The following is a 14,458-nucleotide window of genomic DNA, read 5'->3' on the forward strand; positions in this document are numbered from 1 at the left end:
TTTTTTCTAAACTACTTAGAACAGGATCTGCCACATACTAAGTGCTATATAAGTGCTTGCTATTATTATTCCACCATTTAGAAGCTACAGTGATTAACAGACTGCCACTGGCAGTTCCACACTGCTGAGAGACTAATTTTCACAATCTATAAGTGGTACACATATATAAATATGTATTTATATGAATATGTATAGATAATATTTATACGGTCATGCCATCATTTAAAAAATATATGGCAGTTTAAAAAATATATCCAAAAAGTCTCTGATACTCTTCCCCCCCAAAAGTGGAACCTAATTCCCCTCTCCTTAACTGTGGACTGTACTTAGTGACTTGCTTCTAATGAACAGAAGATGGCACAGTGGCAATATCTGAGGACATTAAAAGCTTCGTGGCTTCTTCCTTGCTCTCTCTTAGACTATTCACTCTGGGGGAAACCAACTGTCATGTCGGGAGGATACTCAAGCAGCCCAGAAAAGAGGCTCATGTAGCAAGGAACTGAGGCGTCTTGCCCACAGCCATATGAGTGCACCATCTTGCAACCAGGTTCTCCAACCTTAGTCAAGCCTTGTAGTTTTTTCTTTTTTTGGCTGCATTGGGTCTTCGTTGCTGTGTACGGGCTTTCTCTAGTTGCGGCGAGCAGAAGCTACTCTTCACCGCGGTGTGCGGGCTTCTCATTGTGGTGGCTTCTCTTCTCTAGAGCACGGGTTCTAGGCAAGTGGGCTTCAGTAGTGGCTTGCGGGCTCTAGAGCGCAGGCTCAGTAGTTGTGGCGCATGGGCTTAGTGGCTCCGTGGCATATGGGATCTTCCTGGACCAGGAATCAAACCCGTGTCCCCTGTATTGGCAGGCGGACTCTCAACCACTGCGCCACCAGGGAAGTCCAGGCCTTGTAGTTCTAATCAGCATCTTGACTGCACTCTCATCCTTGAATCAGAACCACCAAACTAAGTCACTTCCAAATACCTGACCCACAGAAACTATGAAAGAATACATGCTTACTGTTTTAAGCCACTAAGTTTGGGGTGAATTTGTAACATAGCAGTAGATGACAAGTACAACATTCTAAACCTTTAGACTCAAGGATTCATGACCATGGGTCTCCTCTTTTTCTGGCCTGTAGTCCTGGCTTTACTAAATATTTTGTCCACAAGAGGCTGTTACCATATTAGAGTCTTGCTGGACAATGCTAGAAGTAAAAGTGGAAAAGTAAAAAATGATCCCAGGGTGAGGATAAAAAGTGGAGGAGCAAAGTAACGGTTATAAGGAATGAGACAAAACACGGAAACAAAGCTCTGAGAAGTTTCACTCTTTACGTGATGCTAAAATACTTGCTAAAGTTTCACTCTTTACGTGATGCTAAAATACGTGAAGCATCAACAATGCCGAGCTGTGTTTACTTACATCTACCAAGAAATCAAAGACCCTGGAGTGCAGGGCCTTGGCGAGCGCGTCCCTGGTGTAACACGCCTGCTCCACGTTGAGGGTCACGTGGATTGACTCCGACTTGCCTCCCCACTTGCTGTCCATCTGCCGGCTCGTTAGCTTTTCTTTCAACCGGTCCTGGTTGATCCCCAGGAGATAGGCAGGAAAAGCCAAAACTATACAAAACAAAACAAAACATGACTGTCTTTCAGAATCTTAACAAGTCATCTCATAAATACATGGAGACACGCGTGTGTGTGCACATAGAGAAGACATCGTCGTTGGCCCCCAAGAACTTTCACTTAATGAAGACTGCTTATCAGCATTCCCACACACATCCATCCACTTTGTTTTTCCCAATTGTTCTATGACATGAGTCAATTCCTATGATGACTGAGACTTCCAATAATACAAATCAGGATCCAAGAAGGGTGGCAAACCAATCCCCCCTATTGAGATCACTGCCACATGCCTAAAATGGACATCTTTCCAAGCTTGCAGCAAGACAGCCCGGAAGGAACTAAATCAAGAAACATTTCCTTGGCTCCGTATAATTGTTTTGCTTCCTTTTTGGTGCAGTGTTTTCATAGCATCATCATTCCCAAACAGCTTGAAGCACCTGACACCATCAAGCTCAGAAAGATAGCAAATCACATGGTTATTGAGTGCTCACCATGTGCAGGGTTACTAAAGAGAGAAGACAGGATATAAAGTATTTAAGAAATCTTAAAGACAATCTAGATGAGGCAAAGGTAGTTTACCAAATAAAGAAGCCTACAGAAAGCTGAGTATGTGGCACAGACAGACAATAAAGTCCTGGAGGAATTTAGAACAGGAAGATATTACTGTTTGCCGGGGTGGTCAAGGAAGATGTGGGATTTGGGGGGTGGCGGCTCAAAGGATGAACAGGACTTATACAGATGCAGAGGAAGAAAGAAGAGGGAGACAGGGGAGTGGAATGTGCAAAGGCAAGGAGGCAAGAATGTGGGAGACACAGCTGAGGTGTGTAGCACTAGCTGGAGATGAAAGTCAAGGGAGGTGATTAAAAGATTAGGATGGGGCTTCCCTGGTGGCGCAATGGTTGAGAGTCCGCCTGCCGATGCAGGGAACACGGGTTCGTGTCCCGGTCCGGGAGGATCCCACATGCCGCGGAGCGGCTGGGCCCGTGAGCCATGGCCGCTGAGCCTGCACGTCCGGAGCCTGTGCTCCGCAACGGGAGAGGCCACAACAGTGAGAGGCCCGCGTACCGCAAAAAAAAAAAAAAAAAAAAAGATTAGGATGAATTCCAATGGTGGAGGGCCTGAATGGTAGGGGATATTTGGGTAGGAATCAAAGGAGGCCTGGATGACTTCTAGAGAGGGGTGTTACCTGATTTCCCTGGGGTGGTGTACAGAGTGATGGAGGGGATCGGTGGTATTCATATCTCAGAACACCCATCCAATCCTAAGGACATGTAGTTGGCATAGTTTGCGGTCAGTTCGAATTGAAAAGGTGAGGTTCTCATGGGTCAGCAAATTGTTTCAGGTCAAGAAACTCACCAAGAGGGGGGCTAGTGATATAAACAGATTTTTCTTGATTTTTGGTCAAAATACTCTAATGTGAATAAATGACAAGAATGACATTCCTGCACATGAAAGAATGCTCAGATTTTTTTCCCAGTATGAATGGAAGATGTTCATGGACACAAATCAAAATTTTGAACTTGGATATGAGTTTTCTTTTTCTGCATAAAGCTGTACCAAAATTCTCTGATAAAGGGATTTTATTTATTAAAGACCTTATGATAATGCTCAAAAATCATAAGGCTCCCAATAAAGGATAATCTGTTTGAATTTCAAAGGTGGTGTTTGAATGTAACAGGCTGACATTTCTCAGTATATACCTTCCAATGAGATTAAGTCAGTGAATGCATTCTGAAAAAGTGTAATGCCAGAACAAGGTATTTATTAACTATAGGACTCTTCCACAGAAACACTATGACAAGTAGAGGGCTTCCTTTTTCAAAGGGCCTGTGAACAAAATTAAATGTACTCATTTGCCAATGGCCATTGTTTTCAGTTTAGTTTTACTGTTGACACACATGTTTAGGAATCTGGATGTGTCCTCTAACGAAAGAAAATCACCTTGCACAGAACGAGGACAGAAGACGCCCATAAATCACACTGGACATACGCAGCTCTGCAGCGAAACTCAAGAGACATTGATCAAAGTGTCTGACATCGAGGAGGCCTTCATTAAGGGGAAACTATAATGTTGGTTATTATCACTCTCACCAGGCAGATAGCATGTAGATTAAATATGGGCTTCTCCCAAGCCCCCAATCATGCTAAAGTAGGCATATGGTTAAAACGGTTGGTAGAAAAGTTTATGCTATTACCTTTATGACCACAGCTAAAGAAATAAAGCAATACAGACTAAGTTCTTGGGTCCTTGAGACAAAACAGACAGGGCTAACAAGGAAACATGATATTCCTTCCATGCCTCCTACCTCTTCTGTAGAAAAGAAGACGGCACAAGTGAAGGATCACAGGCACTTGAAAAACAAGGCATGGAGTTTGGCCAAGAATCAGAGCCACAGGCTTAGGGAAACAGCTAAGAAGTCTAGAGAGGAAATCTAGTACCTGCTTTCCAAAAAATCCACGCCATGTCTTTCAGGTACTAGCTTTTATGTCCTCTTGTCTTCTTCAGTGACTGCCCTGGTGCTGAAATTATAGGGCTACTCATATTGACTTCCTTCGGGCTGTGAATTTCCACAAGGGTGTGTGCTAGGGTGGCTGGATAGGAGCGGCAGTATGGAAGGTCGGAGGCTGGGGGAGTGGCGTCAGGAGGAGGGCAAGGAGAAGGCACTGATTAATTAAAAATGCTGATGTAACTCTGGTAGAGTTAAAGAGTTAAGCAGAACATAAAAGAACCTGCTGGAAAGTAATGTTTTAGCACATTTTGATAATGAGGATAGATTTCTATTACTGCACTCAAGTGTAAAGCAAAGTTGGATTTAATTTTTCCATTTAAGTATAGGGACGTATAGGGAAGATAGAGAAACCGAAAAGATGTAGCAAAGCAAAAGTCCCTGTTACAAATATAAAAGAAACGGCAAGGGGCTTCCCTGGTGGCGCAGTGGTTGAGAGTCCGCCTGCCGATGCAGGGGACACGGGTTCGTGCCCCGGTCCGGGAAGATCCCACATGCCGCAGAGCAGCTGGGCCCGTGAGCCATGGCCGCTGAGCCTGCGTGTCCAGAGCCTGTGCTCCGCAACGGGAGAGGCCACAACAGTGAGAGGCCCGCGCACAGCAAAGAAAAAAAAAAAAAAAGAAACAGCAAGGTAAATGTGGTGTATCAGTCTTGGGTGTTGAAGTTCTGTGCTTTCTAACCCGTTAATAACGGGTCAATTTATTTATAGCACTGTCAATTTATTCCCGTGGTTATTTAAGTAGTATTTTTATTTCCTTCAACAAAGTTCTTAGGTTAATTTGTATTTGATATCTTGCTTCAGTAGGCCAGCTGTGATGGGAGTCTTAGCAATTTTTTCTACCATACAAGAGCTAAGGAAAGTCTGCTTTCTTCCTTTATAAAAACATAGGCTAGCCCTTCCCTCTATAAATCTATTCCGTATATAAACTCGAATATGAGAAAGACGACACAAACCAGGTTATTCATTTTAAGTAATTAGAAGCGCAAAAGATGTGAAACCATCTTTATGTCAATCGACAGATGATTGGTTCAATACATTGCAGTATAGCCCAGCAACAGAATGCTAATGCAGCTGTAAGAAGGATGACGCTTCTTAATGAATTGATACAGAATAAGCTCCAAGATATAATTTGAAGTGAAAAAGCAACTGTAGAACGTGTTATACGCTCCCATTAACATACAAAAGTGGGGAAAAAAGAACAGACATGAGTAGTTTCTCAGGAACACAATATTCCCTTGAAAGGGGTACAAGAGATTGGAAACAGTGTTTCTCTCGGGGGAGGGAACTAAGTCGACTAGCAAAGGGGTAGATGTGATAACTCTGATCGTGTACCCGCCGAACCATGTTAAGGTATTACCAACTGAAAGAAAACAAAATGATTGGGAGGAGGACACTTTTCTTTGTTAGACCTCTTTGGCTTCAAGCATAGTCTTTTCTGATCTCCATCCCTGCACCACTTCCTATCAGGGGATTTCATAGTCAGTTGCCAATCCTGGGCTTTACCCAGTTGGCTGAGGAGGCTACTTCCTCTGGACACTCATGTGCAACGAACCACTTCGTGGCTCAAGTACCCAGGGAAATGCTTGCTGTGTCAGAGTCATGACATTTTTCTCCAGCCTACAGAGGCAGTAAAGGATTGCACGAAGCAAGAAGGCAAGAGAAGTCCAGTCTACGTCCACAGAAAACTACCAAGAAATTGGAGAGATCCATGTTGAAAGGCAAGTGTTCATCACCCTCCTGGACACATACATGCATTTGTTAAATGGGAAGGATAAAGTACATGAAGTCTAGAAACACAGTTATTATTATTATTAGGTTGTGTTTCTAGATCCTATGGACACCCTGTGTATTTATTGTTTTCCACCCCACTCCCTTCCCTGGTAAACATAATTCACGTTTCTCTTTATCAGACAGACATCAAAAGTTGGCAGAACTTCCCTCTTTTTTCACCAAGGAAAACAAAAATATAAAAAAGAACCTTATTTGGAATGGAAAGAGCCTTACTGCACTGTCAGCAATGAGTAGGATACTATTTATTACCAGGCATCTAAATTTACCATCTTTGAAGAATGCTGAGAAAGGAAGAAACGTCTCCCTGGGTGGTTAAAGGATGTGTGGGTTCTGAGAGCAGCCTGGAAAGCCAACTGATGCCTACGAGGCTAAAGTCACATGCCACGGCGGCTGTGGCACAGCGGAGCACATAGAACGAGTAACGTGCCTCTTTTGCACCTCATTTCTTCTCAAAGAGAAAAAGTGATCATTCAGGTCTTCAGGCTCTGACTGCTACAGAGAGGACATTAAAAGCCGTCACCAGCAATACCAACACAACAGTCAGCGTCCATTTTTTTTTTCCTGTTTTCAGAAGCCCGGTCTAATGCAACCCATGGGGCAACTTATAAACATGAGCTTTCCTTATTTATATATAGCCTGTGACGCTCTTTAGAACCTTTAGGTGAATATCAACCCTAAAGATCAGCTACAGAAAAGATTTATAGTAGGAGACAAATCTTACTAATCTTCATTAAAGTATCACTTTATTTTTAAACCTATACGTGAAGTTCTGCCAGACTTCCCCAAAGTTAATCATAAACTGAAACAATCTCATTAATGGTCCATAGTGTGAGTGTACAGAAGAGGCACAGACTCCCGTGAGGCCGTTAAGCTCTGCCACAGCAGGACACCTAAGGGTTCTCAGCCTCTCTCACCAAAAACCCCAAAGCAAAGGAAAGTGGTGTGTAACTTCTGATCGGAACTAAACAACTGCGTCCCCTCATTTGGCAACTGGGTGCCCACACCACTCACACTCTTCACTCTCCACGGCCGCGTAGTTGCCAACTTCCTTGAAGCTGATGTTTCCCAGGTGGAGAATTCCCGCCACTATCTGCAGCACCAGCGTCTGTTCCTCCGCGAAGATCCCAATCACGTTCATCGCGTGCTGGAAAAGAAGAGAGAAGCGATCCAGACAAGTGGGTCCCCAGCTCTAGAAGCACATCAGAAAGACGCCAAACTGCGTGTGCAGTTACACTTGGCTTAGTCTGCGATGGCAGCAGGAAGTCCCTGACATTTTCACTGACCAACGCCCCCTCACACATTCAAGTCTCAACATGGTGCTGGAAAGGCAGTTCCGTCTTTACACAGAGAACGTGTAATCCTCCAGGAATAAGGGCGAGAGAGCTCTGGAGGAAACACACTCAGATGGAGCGGCAGCTGCACGGTCAACAAGTCTGTTTTCGTCCCTTAGTTTTCTCCTTGTTGCCACTCCTCTCCCTCCAAGGGCACCAGTGCCCCTTTTCCAGCCACTCTCAATACTCATAGATCTTCCTCTTCACTGGCAGGGCTGAGAATAAATTGTACTTGCAAAAGGATCGTGATTAAAAAATCTCCAGGAAGATCAAATAAAAGCATCATTAGAAAAGCCTTGTTTCTGAGGTCCATTAAATTCAATAAAAGGAGCTGAGATGCCTGAGTCTTAGATACCAATATCCTAAGAGAACTGTACTATAGGACCGACGCAGGCCTGTCTGCATTTTTTTCTCCCAGCTCCTCTGAGACCATGTGGCCCCTTGATGCCATCTTCCTCCCTGGCACCCGGGACACACGAGCACAAAGGTCAGCTTCCCCTCAACTGTACCTCCAACTGCCAGTTCTCCCACTTGTTTCTGGATCTGGGCTGAGGGATGAGGCAGGCTGGTACCCGACTCAAAGGGCAGTGGTGATGCAGTTCTTTGAGGCTAAATGGGTCAACAGCCCACCTTCAGAAAGTTCTAGATTGACTTAGTAAGTCGTTTCCCCAAGGATGTGAACCCTCAATAATCTACCTGGATTTATGCCTTATACCATAAGACACATAAATTGTGAAGAGAATGGAGTAGAGGCTCTCCTTCTGACCTATAAATACAGAGGGGAAGAGAAAGCGGGTGGAGAAGAGACTGAAGGTGTTCTAAGATTTCTAAACCTGATTAAGAACATAAGAGCAGTTTTTGCTTTGCCTTTGTAAGGAAACAGTTCAACAACTGTATAAGCTGTTGGCAAACAGGTATGGTAAATGCATTACCCACAACAGTTTTTATCTGTTAATCAGAGCACCTGCAGCAGGTAATGATGAATTTTTTTTTTTTACCCATTTAAAATCATTAAGTAGTCCTCCAGCAACTGGGCACATGGCTATTTAAGGGTGTTTACAAGTGTGTTTCAGAAAATAGAGTGCTTCCAGCAGCATGAGGTGGGACTATCGGGCTGTTCTTTGCTTTGCTAACCTCCCCTGCCCTTTCTGCCATAGGCAATGCCCCGTCTGAAGAGCTGCCCCGCGCCAGCACTTACCAGAGTTTCCTGAAACTCCTTCCTGTCGTCAATGCCATCCACCGTGAAGGACCCCGAGAGGCTCAGGTAGTAATAATAATCCATGGTGGTGATGCCCAGGCCGTGCTTCTGCTCTGCGGAGGCGCCCTCGATGAGCTGGAGCAAGAGAAAGTGGCGTGTGCATGGAGTGGCCCAGAAAGCAACCGAAGGTACCGCACGGTTCCTGTCACCACCAGCCCCGGAGCCCAGGCGATGAGACTTTCTACCCCTGCTTCCCAAACGGATGGGTGGTCCGGTCGCAAAAATGTGGAGGGGCTTCAGCATATCTGCTCTCTGTGTAGTAGCCCCAAATCATCTTTGCAAATTCTAATTCTTAACTCTGATTAGACCTGCAAGAGCTGAGAATTTTCCCTTGTCCGATAATGGGAACTGCACAGTCACACTGGTGAGATCCCTTGGAAAAGTGGAAAGCAAGCCAGATTACAATGACTTTGTTCCTGCTCAACTTGCACATGGCTTTTTAAAGTGCAGCTGGACCCTCCCTGCTTCTCACTGCAGGGCGCATATTCAAGAACAGCCTCAGGTCCCCCATGCTGGTGTCCTGTCCCTTGGCTTTCTGTTCTATCTCTGGTATTTGCCTTAGCTGTGAGCAAGACCCTTTTAGGTGTGCTGGAAAATGTTCAACTACCCATTCTTGAGCTGGGGGTGGGGACTAGAGTTGTAGTTTGCTGACTTTCATGGTGTGAATCCTCCTACCATGACCAAACTACCAACAAATGTCCCTGAAGGGAGAGATGCGAACAGCCCATGCAAGCCAGTGCCAGCCACCACTGGCTCCCAGGTGGCAGGAGTTAGCCCCCATCCACTCTCCTCCATCCTGGTCAAGTTCCTCATGTCATCCCAGCTCCACACCCTTAAAATAGGGAACCTCATCTCCATGACCGAGAAGCTCTAGGTCATTTGACGACATCAGGTTCCCTGAGTTTTTTCCCCTAAATCCTCAAAATCTTTTTGCACCACTCTCTTCCTTTCTTCCTTCTGGCTGTATTTTTCTTTTTTTGGGGGGTGGGGGTGGGGGTGGGCGGGGTGTCTAAGGAAGAACTTCCCCCACCTCTTTCTCAGTCTCCTCCCCATAGTATGTAGCTCCCTGAATCTTCAAACACCCCTTTCTTTAATTCTCTGCCATCTACAAACACATGCTGCGCTTTGCCTCCTCTAGAAGCTTTTCCTTGCCCCTCTCCCTGAGATCCTTCAAGCTATAGAACCTACCTCCTCATCTGGCTCCTTTCTTGCCATCGCCATTCTGATGAAATAACCCTCATGGCTACTTTCCAGTGGCTGAGGCCACCAGGCCTTTCTTGATTCCCAGGCCCTTGCCCCATCCTTCCCCGCAAAGCTCTGAACATGGAATCCGGGCCCACACTCCCCTCCACCGAGCTCCCTCTGGCTTTGGTGACACTGCACGATCTTGGCTTTCATCCTCTGACTACTTCCCTGGTTCCTCAATGCCTCCTCATCCTCTAGGTGGTCCCCAGGTCCCCAAGTCCTATATGGGCATGGTTTTCTCTCCACACTCACTCCCACAGGAGTCTCCCCTATTTCACAGCTTCGACTTTTACTTCTATGTCAGAATCTGGAACTCTGTCTTCCCCTGATCTCATCACATCCCCAGTCACTAACCTGGGGATTTCCAACCTGTAGGAAGAGGAATCTGGAGGGGCGTGGGGCTGCCATTTATTAAAAGGAGTCTGGGAAATAATTATGAACTTCTGTCTGGTGCTCAATAAATAATACAGTATGTGTGTGACGCATGAAGTTACTTTTCAAACATCTGTACATGCTGCTTTGACTGATTTAATTAAAAACATTACTGAATTAACAGAAGCTTTTGGTCATTTATGTAGGCTTTCAACCAACAGATGCCAACCAGAAGAATTATTTGCCATCACCTAACATGTCTATGTAATTGAAAAGACTGAATGTGAGCTACCAACACAGTGTAACTGCCTTCCAATCCAATGAGCTTCGAATTATAACAAAAAATAAATTAAAAAACCACTGCAGGCCAACTCTTCAAAGAAAATCTAACATGGATCCCCGATATATGAAGTATTAATACATAAATCCATACATTAAAAAATTGTGTATGGGGGGCTTCCCTGGTGGCGCAGTGGTTGAGAGTCCACCTGCCGATGCAGGGGACACGGGTTCGTGCCCCGGTCCGGGAGGATCCCACATGCCGCCGAGCGGCTGGGCCCGTGAGCCGTGGCTGCTGAGCCTGCGCGTCTGGAGCCTGTGCTCCGCAACGGGAGAGGCCACAGCAGTGAGAGGCCCGTGTACCGCAAAAAAAAAAAAAAAATTTGTGTATGGTATCATTAAATTTTTTAAATACTTAAAAACATTTTAAAAATAGTCAAGGCAAATGACTGCTGAAGCCTGGGACACAAGTTCAAAGCAGCCGGCGCACTGTTCTAGCACCAAATTCTCCATGGCTTCTGAGAGTCTAAGCCCAAACTTTTTGACCTGGCATGAAAGAGCCCAAGTCTATTTCAAGCCTTTTGTCCAACAGTTCACCTTTTGGAGACCTCTGCCCTTGCAGACCAGCTGGGGCCTGATTCATACATTAGCCTACTCCTCCCCCGTCCCCCCTCTCCCTCCCACCCCTGCTTTGTTCAGGCCACCTGACTTGCCTGAGTCAATGTCCCCTTGATGCTATCCTGTGCCTCCTTAATGGCTCTCCTTACCATCCCAGCCAAGTCTCCCCTTGTGAATTCCTATTTGGCAAAGAATAAAACATTCCTACTTTTGTTCTGAAGTGTGCCAACACTTTCCTGATTATTTCACTCTAGGGAAATTTTTGTCTTCTCATCCCAACTAGAACTTATTGTCCTTGCAGGTAAGGGCATTCTCACAATTCTTTTGCACACTGACGTACACAACCTACGGCAATAAAGACTCCTGGGCTTGCCAGACTAGACTGTCTAAACCTGAGGACTGAGAGAAGAAAATTTTAAATGTGGAGAAGGAATAAGGAAGTAGGCAAGAAATAATATAAAGGAAAACCTGGTAAAATATGTGAAAATTCCGCTCTCCGGGGTTCCTCATCACCACCCTAGATTTTTCCAGAAGGAAGTTGGAGATCTTTCCACCATCTGGTTCCCCACCGGGACTGAACTGGATTTCAAAGTATTTTCCCTGCAAGAAAATTAGGGATTTCCTTCAATGGTTGGTGAACAAAAACATGATGTTCCAAGCAGGCTTTGGATATAGCATATAATTCAAGGAAATTCATTAATGAAAGATATGTTTCTGAATTACTCCCAGTTCTGGTCTAGACTTCCTCACCATTTCCTATCAGACAATACCCCATGCCTTTGTCCAATCACACAATTCTGTATTGAGAGAGAGAATCTATCATTCTAACCTGACTAAATAAGGATACGCTCACTATATCCCTTCCCATTTTCCCCCAGTAGGTGCCTGCCTGCTAAACCGGAAGCTGTGAAGAATAGGACAGAAAGTCACATGGTCCCCTTGATCTAACAAGAGTGAACTCTATCTGCCTCTTTCAGAGGAAGCAAATTTTCCCTTGGGCAGACTTACTTTAATGGCTTTGAGCAAAAGCAATCCCCTTTTACCTCTGGAGCATCTAATATGCTTATGTAAAATAAAAACACTTGGTTATAAGTCCTTTCCAGCTAGTTATGGGTGTGGGGATTTTTGCTGCTGTTGTTAATACTTCCTTTTAAATTACTGCTAATAGGGAACAAAAGAGAATAAAACCCTGGAGAGTAGCTGGAAAAGGTGTCCAGATTGTTAAGTAAATGATTTTTTTTTCCCCACTACAATCTAGTTTCTCTCCAGTTCTCAGGAAGGTCCAAGATGGCAAATATAAATGAAGAAAAAGATGAAAATGTGGGTTTTAGGGAGTGGTGCGGCCTAGGGTCAGACTCGAGAGCATGCCCAGCCTAACTGCATTCACATTTAATATTTTTAAAACGTGTATGCTGATGAAACCCCCCCATCTCAGGGCTGAAGCCTGCCAAGCAGCAAGTCTCCAGCTAGAACCATAAACTCACTAAGGAGAAGAAAAGCCTGCTGCGTGTTTTTCCTGCTGCCGACAGCACCTAGTACCTGCTGTGTTCCTGCTAAGGTATTCGCCAATTCCAGGTATCAAAAAGGCTACAAAGGAAAGCCACCATCTAACTGTCTATTTGTTTTACTCTGCTGACTCCTTCCTCTCCCAGAAATAAACCCCAAAATAAACATCTAGAAGCACCACAAACCGCAGCTATCCCGAATTACGGTGGTTCACGAGAAAAGTCTGCTAACAAGACCCCTCTGCTTCCTACCGTGGCCGTCCTTCGCCATCTTTCCCTTTGGCCACGTTCTGAAGGGAATAATTCAGTGCCCATCTGTGTACAACCCTACCACCCCACTGCCATTCCCCGTCAACCTGGGGATGGAAATGAAACAAAACAGGACATCAAATCCAGGAAGGGCAGATGTGGTAAACGGCAAACTCTCAAGTCCTTCTGGAAATGGTTCACAACCTTGGCTACATGTTAGAAAGACCTGCGGAGGCTTTAAGAAATGCTGCCCTAGGGGAACTTCCCTGGTGGCGCAGCGGATAAGACTCTGCACTCCCAAAGCAGGGGGCCCGGGTCCGATCCTTGGTCAGGGAACTAGATCCCACATGCATGCCACAACTAAGAGTTCACATGCTGCAACTACGAGTTCGCATGCTCCAACTAAGGAGCCCACGTACTGCAACTAAGGAGCCAGCAAGCCATGACTAAGGAGCCTGCCTGCCGCAACTAAGACCCAGCGCAACCAAATAAATAAATATTAAAATTAACTTAAATTTTAAAAAAGAAAGAAAGAAAAAGAAGTGCTTCCTGATGCCACCCCAGACAAGTAAGTCAGTCGCTAGGGACTGGCACCCAGACAGGAGTAGCTGTAAAAAGCCTGGGTGTTTTTTATATGTGGCCAAGTTTGAGAATCACTGTTCTAATGTAACAGAAATGCTTATACACAACTCAAAATTGTAATATAAAAGGCAAAATCCCTTAGGAGAGAGCAAAAAGTTTAGTTTTGTTGTAAAGCAGCCTGGGGGAAAGAGGAAACTGTATAAAGAAGGATATGATATTTCCATTAGTAAATGAAAAGAAACCTCAACTCTTGGTAATGTTCTATTTCTTAAGTTGGGTACTGGGTACCCCAATGTTCATTGTATTATTTTAAAATAGTATTTGAAATATTTCATAATGTAGTTCTTAAAACTTGGAAAGATTTATAAGTGGAAATAGATGAATTTTTATAATTCACACTACATATCCATTTTAAGTGAAATTACCCATAATCCCACCCCGATGCCACTTCTGCCTCCTCCTACTAATCACTGTAATAGGATATTCAAACGTGGATTTGCAGACACCTTAATTATGCTTTATATAAATGTGCATTTTAAAATAAATAGGACCATATTATAGATATTGTTTTGTAACCTTTTTAAAAAGATTTAACATTATGGATATCTTTTAAAATAAATCATTATTAACAGGAAACGTGGATATTATACCCTAAAAGTATTGTTGGGTCAAAGACAATGAGTCTTTTAAACTTTGATAAGAATTGCCAAATCGCTCTCCTGGGAGGTGTCAGTCTTCAACCAATAGCGTCTTTTCTCCTTAATGTTTCATGATCTGAGAGACAGAAAATGATATATGGTTTTAATTTACATTTCTCTTATGATTAATGAGAACATCTTTTGATGCCCCACCAGACTCCACTACGTGTGTGCACGTGTGCACGTGCGTGTGTGTATGAGAGAGAGAACTGCCTTTCTGTACAGTTCTCCCATCTTTCCATCAGGGTTGTACGGAATTCTGTAATCAGAAAAATAATAAATGCTGGGTATTTTTGTTTTGCTTTACAAAAACTGACTGCTGTAGCCTCCTTGTCCAAGGATAAAAAATAATTTATATTGGAAATATCAAGGAAAATATTGATACGGTTATCTTCCTGCTCTCTAAGGAAGGCAAA

General features: G+C 44.3%; 1 protein-coding gene across 2 annotated transcripts in view; it reads right to left on the bottom strand.

Annotated features, from left to right (window-relative positions):
* The window catches only part of MYO1E (myosin IE), a 205,261-nt gene that overhangs the window by 64,480 nt on the left and 126,323 nt on the right, over positions 1-14,458 (bottom strand). For both annotated transcript variants that reach the window (XM_082648354.1, XM_082648353.1), the window contains exons 7-10: positions 11,477-11,608; positions 8,435-8,569; positions 6,917-7,049; positions 1,404-1,600 (exon numbers count right to left, since the gene is read on the bottom strand). In XM_082648354.1, coding sequence (XP_082504480.1) covers positions 1,404-1,600; positions 6,917-7,049; positions 8,435-8,569; positions 11,477-11,608 — 597 coding nt within the window. The remainder of the gene's footprint in view (positions 1-1,403; positions 1,601-6,916; positions 7,050-8,434; positions 8,570-11,476; positions 11,609-14,458) is intronic.

The sequence above is a fragment of the Grampus griseus genome (genome assembly GCF_964374135.1).
Source record: "Grampus griseus genome assembly, chromosome: 2".
Classification (NCBI taxonomy): Eukaryota; Metazoa; Chordata; class Mammalia; order Artiodactyla; family Delphinidae; genus Grampus; species Grampus griseus.